The following is an 11,058-nucleotide window of genomic DNA, read 5'->3' as shown; positions in this document are numbered from 1 at the left end:
ATCACATACAAACTGAGGCCATGCTGAAGTTTATTCATTTCAAAAACAAAAATAAGAACAATCTAAAAATGGAACTACTGTGCAATGTTAAATGACAGCACAAACAAAGGCATCGTAGCAAACAGAAAGCTCACATGAACACGCTGTACAGTATCATTACACTTCAAATGATCTTTTCCCCTTGGCCTTCAACAGCCAAAAGCCAACAGACAGTTTCCTGTGGACAGATCTTTCTCTCCGTCATGTTCAATGACATTTTTTCAGAAGCATGTACATGCTTTCTTGTGGCAATAAATACCCCCCCCATTTCCCACAAAACACTCTTCTGAAAATAATAGCACCATGTTTAAGGATTTATTTAGTAAAAAAAAAGAAAGAAAAAGAAAAAAGGAAATCACACATGGTGTTAATCTGACATTCGGAGGCAAAAATAACACAATATTGATACCAATAAAACCTGATCGTGAGTCTCTACCCGTATTCAGCAGCTTGGATCCACCTGCTTTTCTCTTCCTTGCATCATTTTGCTTCCAATTTTTTAAAAATAGCAAAGAATATAAATTTATTTACCACATTCCAGAGCTTAAATAATACATGTTGTGTTTGAGGACAACATACAAATAGGCTGCTGTTACACAAACTATCTGATAATTTACTTAATTTAAAACCTATTTATGTTCAAAAGGTCAACATATACAAGACACTTAGCAACTTATTTTTTATTGGCTATGTTCTATAGAATTTCCTACTACTTGGATGTATGGCTGACTTACTTCACAACAGGAGAAATTATCTGAGTGAAAAAAAAAAAAAAAGCTCTATTAACCGACTGTATTCTGGTGCTTAGTGGAATTGCCTCGCAGTTTTCATAAGTGTAGATATTATTAGTATTATTATTTGAAGAGTTTAAATCTTGAGCTTAGTAACACAGTTAAAATACTAGAAAAATTTAGTTAAATTAGAATAAAAGGAGCAATGTTTATTCCTTGAGTTTCAGTCATATTCCTCTAACCAGCAGGCAGAAATGTCATTGATTGTAAGGTTCCTACATGGTGCTGTTTGCAGGATTAAATAAATAAAATAATACTGAGCTGTTTTGTTTTGCTCACAAACCAGCTATAAAACAACCAGTGTGACAGAATAATTCATCCTTAATGTCATTTTTGCACCTATATCACTACAAATGCAAATCTCTCCCAATATTATGCATCCATTATACATTATTCCATGAATCGTCACTAGGTGTCGTATCCTACAGGTGAAGAACCAGTGACTTACAGCGACATTCTTCTACTCCCAAAATTATTCTGTAAAAGCTGAAACCGCTTGGCTTTGTTGAGCTGAGCACACGTGAATTGTGTGGCTAACACTAGCTGTATGAAATTAGTTTTTGGCCCTTTGACAGTCACACAAACCTTTTCATACAAACTGTAAAATCCTTAGACGTTAAAGAAAAGAGGTCCCCTTCAAAACACCTAAAAAGTTTCAACCTAACAATTCCTTCAATGCATTCACACAGAGAAAAAAAAATGTGCATAAGGCCCGGCATCAACAAAGTCATACAAACAGAAAACCATCTGTACATGAAAACATTCAGTGATTCAGGTTATCACGTAAAATGTCCTTGCATTCATACTGTCTCTTTTCCCACTTTTAGCACGTAATAAAACATAACAATACTCATACGTACCTATGAAGACTGACTCAAACGTTGTCAATAACTTGTTCAATGGTAACATTCCAGTTTTCCATAATCTGATGCATCCTGTCAGACTGACTCAACAGTATGCAAGATAGACATACAGCGACAGGAATGCAGTGAGAGGATAAATTAACATAAAAAAGATAAATAAGCATTCATCAAACTGGCATTGCAGGTGTTGGAATCCTTATGGATATGTACAGTGAAGTGCAAACTGAGATGGGTACTGATTGGGGGTACAGAGTTCTATTAGGACTGTGCAGGCACTACTTTTTTAGGGGTGGCTGGCTTCTTGGTTTGCCAGAGGTGGTTGTGGATGGTCACGGCGTCCACACTGGCTGACATGGTCTTTGCCGGTATCTGACTAAACTGCTTCTTGTCCGAGTTGTACTTGTAGAGTCCATCGATCATCTTGCGAGTGATGCTCTTTGGACCGATCCCTGTGAGTTTGTTGATCTCCTGTGTTTCGGGGCAGTAGGTGTAGAGGGATCGGAACTGGCAGCCAGAATCCCGGAACAAAACCAGGAAGTTATTGGCTTCTGATTTTTCCATTTCCTGTTAAAGTAACAAATAAGAAGCCTAATGTCAGAGTAACAGATGCTTAAGAGATCTTTACTGGCCTCCACTTTATTTCAGTGGATTCTACAGGGAAAACACACAGAGACTGATGTTTACATTTAGCAAAGCAAACCATGCTAATTGTGCTCAACACCAATGTTAAATAAGATCATTTACAATCTCAAACATATTGAAAAATTTTATATATTTCAGTTATTCAGCTCAGTACATTAAATACACTGATTAATTACACACATGTTTGGTGTACATATTGACACCAACATGATGTTTGTTGTAAAATATCCATAATTCAGAAATATGGGCTTAATGAAAAGGATGTTTAATACCTGGTGACCGAGCATCACCTGAACATATATTCTAATTTAGTGAATATGATAGTGTATATATTGTAAATTTTAAGATGCACACAAAAATAAATTATCCCTTTTTGTTTTTCAGATTTTTAGTGTGGAAAAGAAAGAAAGAAAGTTCTGTTGTTTATTAATTCTTTAAAAATTTAAACATTTCAGTTCATGCAAATATATACATATAAATAATACGACTTTTATTTATAGATCTGAAAAATAAATCAGAAATGGCTAAATGGCTGAAAACAGCTATGCATTCAGCCATTGAAAATCAGTCAAGTAATTTCAGATCAGTGAATCTCCAAATAAAACGAATTAAAACCCTTGGAAACTGGACGTTAAAGTCACATGCATCATCACTGCTGTCAACAAGGCATCTGTGTTTAGAGCAGCGATAGTCCAAGCTGTTACCTCCAGGATCTTGTTCTTTTGCCCCTCATTGACCTTGCCTGCGAGGCAGCAGTGGGCCAGAGCATTTTGGATAATGTGCTTGTTAGATTTGGCACTGGGCTCTTTGTACAGCCTTGGTCCTGAGAGTAAACAAAAAAGAAAATCAGGACGACACTATTTCAGATACAACAAACCTGGTCCCCATTTTAACACTTTAATAAATCATGCATGAAGATCTCTGTGTCATGTTGTGGTCTGAGAAGGAAATACATATGCATTATAAAAGCCAGAGTTTTCAGTATCAATCTGTGTATTTAGAACTGCGATATGCACGAATGATAAAAACAGACCAGATATGTTTAAGCATCATGCTATGTATACCTACCAGTATACTCTGTGTTGGATGTAACAGAAGAGGTGGTTGAAGCATTTTCCCAGTCTTTTTCTCCGTTTCTGCTGCTGGAGCGGGTCGGTGAGAGAAAGCCATTGGCAGAGTCTGGCCTAAAACACACACACACACACACACACACGCACGCACGCACGCACGCACGCACGCACGCACGCACGCACACAGATACACACACTGAGTTTTAGCTCACCTGTCCTGCATGTGAGCTAAACCTCAATGATCAGCAGAGTACAGTGTAAGCAAGGCAGGGTGATTTTCAGTTTGGTCATCAAAAGCAAGGGCTTGGTTTGATGTTGCAGAGGGCAGGAAAACAACAGAGTTTGCAAGCGCAGGCTGGGGGAGGAGCATAATGTGGACCAGGTCCATCAGATATAGTGCAGCTTTTACTTGCTCCTATTTTGCAATAAGAGCAATTAAAGCCAAACTTGCATTAAATCTTTCAGTAGAGTGTTTTGTGATTACACATTAACAAGTCATTTAAGCCTTCCTTTTTTTTTTTTTACCTTACATGTGTTTATTATATGACAAAGCAATGACTTGATAATGTTATTTTATGCGGAGTGGGCTCTGTGACACTGTGCTTTTAAACAAAAAGGTTCCCCTTCATGTTTAGTCAGCTGTGAATCTAACAGGACTGTGCATTAGAACTGTAGATGGGTGAGTGAGAAGCATAGTGGGTGTTCTTTTTCAAAGCTTACTCTGTATCTCACTATTAAGCACTTTACAGCCCACGTGCATATCGCATTTCCTCACAAACATCCGGATGCGTGGAGCATTTATTTGTAAACCATGTCTTTGTGGGTGGAGGCCGCATGTAACCTGTTTGTGTATAACATAAAGGCTGTGAAATGCTTTATAATGAGATACATCATGTGGGAGTCAGAACTGTGAAGACTCTGGTTATCAAACTTACAAGCACAGGAAGTCTAGAATCAGACCAGTGCTTTGTAATCAGTAATGAGCATCTTCGCACATGGCTGAAAAGATTAGTGGCCTTAGCTTCAAGTCCCAAGAAGAAACTAACCTTCTCCTTCTCTGTTTGGGAGAGTTCAGAAAGTAGAAGAGACTGCTAGAAGCTAAACTAGAACTTCTGACGTGTGAAACAGCAGGAAAAAAGTAGCAAAGAAGAAAAATTTAAAGAGAGCATGTTAGAGTAGAACAATACATTTCATCAAGATTTCCAACCAAAGTCACACCAGCTGTTGATTTTTATCATAAAATTTTCATCAGTAGACCCTACTGTATATGTGACTATAATATACATATTCATATATATATATATATATTAGGGCTGAAACGATTCCTCGAATGATTCGAGTACCTCGATTACTAAAATTCCTCGAGGAAAATTTACCTGCCTCGAAGCTTCGTTAATTTATGTTTTATTAGTTAGCGCACCGTGTTCCGGCCGGGACTTCATTTGCGTTGCGCGGAGCTCTCACTTCCGCCTCTGAGTTGTTGACAAAAGCTAAGTCTCAGCGGCATAAAGTCCAATCTTCAAGATTGGCCCGTGGGGATTTTATTGATTGATGATAATGCCCGACTTTTTATCGTTTTGGGGGAACCAATAAGCATCCTTAAAATGACTGGGGAATGCCTGGAGTACGGCAGCATTTCTCCTCCGGGGCTGCTGGTTGAAAGCGAACGGCGGGAAGAGCGCTGAGGTGAGCGGATAGCCTGAACAGGGCGGGCGGCTGAGTAGCTGATGCTTACCGTGTAAATGTAGCTTTACCGACGAACCGCACAATAAATTTCATATCCCGGTCTGAAGAAACGGGTGGCGGAGCGCATCGTACATGGCTGGTAGATGAGTTTCTGAGTGTGACCAGTGAAGGTGTCGTAAATATCCCGTATTGCTTCCCCCCCGTGTTCGTCCCCCGGTCTAACGGTTCGTCAGTCCGCTGGTCTATTTCCTCCCCTCCACCCCATCTTACGTTCGTTCATTCGCCCTCTCCTCCCACTCCAGGCGGCATTTCCCGTATTTTCAAACCCAAAGCGTGACAGGTTAGGTGGCAAGGTGAGTTTAATTAATCTATTAAACTCACTGAAGATGAATACATAAACTAAAAGCTGGATTGTAGACATTTTTTATAAGCATATTTGTGAGCCTGCCTCTTTGTTATTAAATTCAATATAATTTCAGATTTTTCTATAACTTTTCTTCTGGTTAACTTAGAAAGTGAGCTATTATTGTTACAGGTTAGTTTTCTAAACTACAAAAAAGCAACTGTTAGGGAAGCTCATATATGAAAAATTGGACTGATATTGATATCTGATAGTAACACCGGTATTATGCCAGATTTACCAATATTTCATTTTATAATTTTTTTTATCCGATTACTCGATTAATCGTAAGAATAATCGATAGATTACTCGATTACTAAAATATTCGTTTACAACAGCCCTAATATATATATATATATATATATATATATATATATATATATATATATATATATATATATATATATATATATATATATATATATATATATATACTTCAATTGCATACTTTCTGCTTGCAATAATACACTTGTAAGCAGATCTTACCTTGGCGCTCTTTTGTCTGAGTGAACACTGTCACTGTCACCCAAGGTCAGCGAAGCCAGAGACAAGCTGGAGACTGAAAAGAAACGTTGGCGTGAACCTGGATGTGAGACAGCAAAGTGTGGCACAGTGTGACACGATTACACAGACACCACAAATGGAAACAAAACGACTTGCTGTGGCAGCCATGTCACAGAGCAATGTGGAGGTCAGTGAAACGACAACAGTCAGTCATCACAGCCATAAAATGCATGAAGACAACATATTATGAGTCAAATAATTAGGACAAAGTGATTCAATAGATATGCACATCCAAAAGATATGCTGTTTTTGTTAGAGTGCAATGGTTTTACATATTTTTGTTAATGACCCAAAATGGCTTTACTATTTTTGACAATACATAAATAGTGAAACACAATTTCTCAGGTACGGGACAATGAGTTGAAAGACAGGACAGCTGTTTCTGAACCAAGTCCTTCTGGATACCTGTGGGAGCTCTCACAGGGGTCTTTGGGGAGTCCATGCTGTCCCGGTGGATGGACTTGGGTCGACCCCGCTTCTGCTTGGCAGGTCGGGGTTTGATGATGGTGTCCATGTCCTCCATCAATTTCAACTGCTTCCTCCTGAGGTACTCCTGCTTGATGAACTCCTTCCTGGCCTTTTCCTCCTCCTTCCTGACTCGCTCCTCCTCTGCTTTCAGTCTGAGCATATTGAGGAACAGAAGAAGAAGTATGGAGATTGAGGTTTAAAAATGCTATCAAAAATAGGAAGGTTTTCCAGTTGAAATCCTTCATGTATAATTTTAAAATCTATACAAATATATAGATTGTAAAAAGTTAAGCTTAGTCAGTGCATTTAGGTCGACTCCAAGGACCTAATTGGTATATTCAGGGAACTTTTTATTCTTGTAATTTTTTTTAAAAACATTTAATGACAAAGAAAATCAATGTTAAACAAAACAAAATTATAAACTTTAAAAATTAAAACTGAAGGAGAGAAACTCAATGCAACATATAGTCGCAAACAAACAAACAAAAATCTGACAAATTCAGATAACGGCAAAGACTAAGCTGACTTTTTATTTTAACAAAGGAAAGTTGTAAATTTGCATACCGAGCTCCCTCTTTCTTCTGCTCCAACTCGGCCTCCAGCTCCATCTTCCTCATCTGGCTCTCTTTTTCTCTCCTCATCCTTTTCTCCAGCAGTGCAGCTCTCCTCTGTGCCATGTTCTCCTCTGCCTTGCCATCCTCCTGATGAAAACCAAAAACAGCAAGGAGAAGGAAGTCATTAAGTAATTTTGTAGTAAATTACTATTCTGATGGTTAACAAAAGTGTTTGCCAAAAAAGACTTAGAGCTCCTGTGGTGATTTTATTACTAGTATGCATACACTAACTATCATGATACATAAAATGCATCATACCTACTTATGGGTGATGCAAAAGTATTCTTTTAACTTGGAGGTTTGTATGAGTTAATCTTTTATAAAAGCACTGCAAATAACTCAAGAAAAAAAAACATATTTAGACTTAGTAAATAACTAGAAGGTATATCTAAAGAATAAATTCATTAGTTAAATAAAAGTCAATTCATTTTTCAGTTTAAAGACAAACTGGTTTTCTTTTAAGAGACCAAACATTCCCTAAGCTTTACATTCAAGTTAACCTGTATCCCACCCCACATTTTCACAGATGTCCCTGAATTATTCACAGCAGCCCCACTTTTCTGACCTACATCGGAGCCCAGACAGCAGCTAAAAGCAATCTAAGATGCTGTGCAAGAAAAGACGATGCTGTCCTTAGCCGGCATGTTTCCTCAACTATTAATCTCATCATGTTTGGGGCAAGAAGCTTTCCCCACCAAAACAAACAGGGCTATGCTGTTATGAGTATATAATTGCTCATTTCCCCCACAGCAGTGTTAAAGGTGCACATTGAGATTCCATTATCAAAAGTTGTGTCTTGATACTCCTGTGTATTTCTTGACAAAATTGATAGAACTGAAATTACCTTAAAGAAGAATCCACGGCATAACATTTGCTCTTCATCTGCACTCTCAGTACTGTCTTGTTCCATCTCCAACCCGTCATCAATTGTCAGATCCTCCGTAGACTTCGTGGCCATCAGAGGAACCTCAATCAGACTACTTTTGGCCTGACCGGAGGGTTCTGGCTTTGGAGGTAACTCTGATGGCGTCACTGTGAAGGTTTCTACTACAGGGTGGGCAAGAACCTCAGGGAATGAAGACTCAATGGTGGGTTTAAGTTCAATAAATGATTTCTGAACTGTGCTGCTCTGGTCATCTTCTACAGTGTTTAAAATCTCATCATGGGTGTGAGATTCTGTTTCCTGGTTGGAGAAGTTTGCATCTACTTCACTTTGCTCTGTTTTGGTGTGCAGCTTGGGGGAGCTGTGAGAGGAGCAGGCAGCATAGATACTCGCCAGCTCCCTCTCAGGGGACAGGATGGAATCTGTCTCCTTAGTATTATCCCCATCTTGGCCGATTGTTTCTGGACCAGCAGCTGCTGGTTTCTCCCCCATATAAATAAAGGAGCTCGTCAAAGGCTGGCAAGGAGAAAACCTGCGCAGCCTCGGGATGCTATCGACTGACTGCGGTGCAGTTAGGACACGACTGTACGGTGCCAGCTTAAGCTCACTGGGTCGAGCCGTGCGAGGATTGCGTGAGTGGAAGGAGGCCGATTTGCGTTTGATGCTGGTTGGAGAGCGATGGGTTGAACGGGGTGAGTCGGCAGGGGAAGAAGGCCCAGAAGAGCGGGTAACAGCTCCAGGGCGAGGATGTTTCTGTGGTGAGGGGTTTGTATGAGGAGGGGGAATGACCCAGGTTTGCTGATGCTGTTGTTCCCTCATGGCCATGATCACTTCCTGCTGCTGTGCTAAACGTTGCATCTCAGCCTGGAGAAATGCCAAAGAGTGGTTGAGCTTTTCGATTGAACGTGTATACTCTGAGAGATCTGCTTCAGTGATCTGAGCATGGCTTTGTCCTCCCTCATCTCCTGAACCTGGTGTCTTCTGCCAGCAAGAGGGTGTGGTGCTTTGTTCTGCTCCGTCAGGTGTGTCCGTCTTGCTCCGGCCAAATTTAAATGTGGGACTTGTGCTCGCCAACTTTCCCTCTCCATCAGTTTGACCCCCTTCGTCCCCACTAGCAGCCCCATCAGCTTTCCTCTTTACCACATTGAGGAATGCTGAGTGGCCCATCTTCTGCCGATGCCTCGTAAAAGCAGCTTCCACTTTCTTCTTTTGAGCTTCAATAGCTTTTCGTTTCTCTTCGAGCCTTATCCTCAGCTGCACCATCTCTGTAGCCATGACCTGTGCAGGGTCATTGGGTGGAAGCTGGACAGATGTGGGTGTTGCCTGAGCAGTAATGGGTGGTGTGTTTTGTTGACGAATGGGGCTGTGTTCAGGTGTTGGTGCCCAGGAGACTGATAGTGGGAGAGCAAACTCTGAGCTCTCTGGAGTGGTCTTCATGGAGCTGCTGCTTCCTCTGCCTGAATCTGGTGCTGATGGACTAAGCTTCCTCATCTTCTGCTCGGCAAAGCTGGTCAACTTCACTCCCGAGGGAGATTTGCTCTGATTGCTTGGAGAGGGGCTTGGTGTGTCCACATCGAGGTCCATGTTTACGGAGAGGTCTTTCAAAGAGGAGTCTTCATCCAGCATGTCCTCTGTCCGGATGTGAATGCCGGTGTCCACCTCGGTGGTGTCTGCGGTGCTCAAAAGTTCTTTGGAATCAGATTCTGGCAGAGGGTCCAAGACACCAGCACCGTTCCCAGGGTCTTGGCTGTGCAGAAAGAAACCATTGTTGATGCCCTCTACAGGTGGTCTGGTTGGGTTGTGGATGATCTGGAGGGTTTCTTCCATAGAGGGAGCTGATGCCAGGACACTTCCATGTCCGTTGGGGTATGCTTGCCTGCAGGACTCCACCCCTGCAAGGCGTTCTGGGCAGCCTTCTTCCTGGATGCCAATGCTCTGACCATTCACTGGCTGGAACGACAGGTTCCTCTTCATTCCCCGAGGCATGTGCTGGACCTTGAAACCAGAACCATCATCAGTGCTGATAGATCTAACCATTCCACGTGTAGAGGAAGGTACAGCAGGAACAGAATCCCCTTTATCAAAGGGGATGTCAAATGACACCCCGTAAGGCCCAGACCTATAACGAAAGAACAAAACTGTAAATAAATCTGCAGGTATGTGATTAGTGGTTAATTTAACTCAGTGAGCTCTTTAGATTTAACTCGAAATGACCACATCTCGTGATAAGTAGATGTAATTACCAACCTTTTCTCTTTGGGCCATGTGCCTAGATTCCCATCAACAAAAGACATGGAGCTAGACCTCTTGATATCTCCTGGATAACAAAAATCAGATAGAAAACAGGTAAAAACAATAGAATTTCAATTACCCAATAAAACAGCTAATGTTCTTGCTGTGAAAATTATAATTACCTGTGTTACGAGGCTGGGGTCGAAGGGGTAAACTATAAATTTACAGAAAAAGATGACAATTTTTAATTTTTAAATCTCGTGAATCAACATAACTTTACACAAAATTCTTACAACACTCTACCTGGGTCTTTCAGGACTTGGAGGTCTTTCCATGAAGCTTCTCTTGGTAGCTTTGGAGATTGGAATGAAAGACATACTTTTCAATATGGATGATGGTTCTGGAAGGGTGAGATGGAGAGAAAATTTGTTTTCACAATGCAGATCATTCTATTTCCAGTTTAGGAAACCTACAAGTATGTTGTATTTAACTTTTTATACTACATTTTCAAACAAACTAAACACCACTGTAACTTGAATTATAATGCTTGAATTTATTACTTGCCTGTCCCTTCATTGTCAAGCATTCTTGGCTTTACAAAAGACGGCTTAACCACCTCAAACCACCAGAACAGCTCGGCCATGAACACCAAATAGTTGTTCTGAGGGGGGAAAAAAACAAATGTTAAACCCATTTGATCTGAAGATTCTTCAAAGATAAATATAAGTACTTTCTATTGGTCAACTTCTACTAAATTACAACTGCACTGAATATATTTCCCCACCATGTGTCACTGTGGACTTCAA

The 11,058-nt window shown here is 40.5% G+C and overlaps 1 protein-coding gene across 1 annotated transcript in view; it reads right to left on the bottom strand.

Annotated features, from left to right (window-relative positions):
• Positions 1–13: 13 nt before the first annotated feature.
• The window catches only part of camsap2a (calmodulin regulated spectrin-associated protein family, member 2a), a 43,643-nt gene continuing 32,598 nt past the window's right edge, over positions 14–11,058 (bottom strand). The window contains exons 8-18 of the mRNA XM_014967363.2: positions 10,817–10,913; positions 10,556–10,652; positions 10,435–10,466; positions 10,268–10,337; positions 7,982–10,139; positions 7,088–7,224; positions 6,461–6,675; positions 5,978–6,074; positions 3,404–3,519; positions 3,040–3,158; positions 14–2,257 (exon numbers count right to left, since the gene is read on the bottom strand). Of these exons, the coding sequence (XP_014822849.2) occupies positions 1,952–2,257; positions 3,040–3,158; positions 3,404–3,519; positions 5,978–6,074; positions 6,461–6,675; positions 7,088–7,224; positions 7,982–10,139; positions 10,268–10,337; positions 10,435–10,466; positions 10,556–10,652; positions 10,817–10,913 (3,444 nt within the window). The 3' untranslated portion in view covers positions 14–1,951. The remainder of the gene's footprint in view (positions 2,258–3,039; positions 3,159–3,403; positions 3,520–5,977; positions 6,075–6,460; positions 6,676–7,087; positions 7,225–7,981; positions 10,140–10,267; positions 10,338–10,434; positions 10,467–10,555; positions 10,653–10,816; positions 10,914–11,058) is intronic.

The sequence above is a fragment of the Poecilia mexicana genome, unplaced genomic scaffold, assembly GCF_051168715.1.
Source record: "Poecilia mexicana isolate PSO_F unplaced genomic scaffold, ASM5116871v1 scaffold_4, whole genome shotgun sequence".
In the NCBI taxonomy this organism is placed as follows: Eukaryota; Metazoa; Chordata; class Actinopteri; order Cyprinodontiformes; family Poeciliidae; genus Poecilia; species Poecilia mexicana.
Note: the sequence above shows the minus strand (reverse complement) of the source record. Positions and strands in the feature narration are given on the sequence as shown.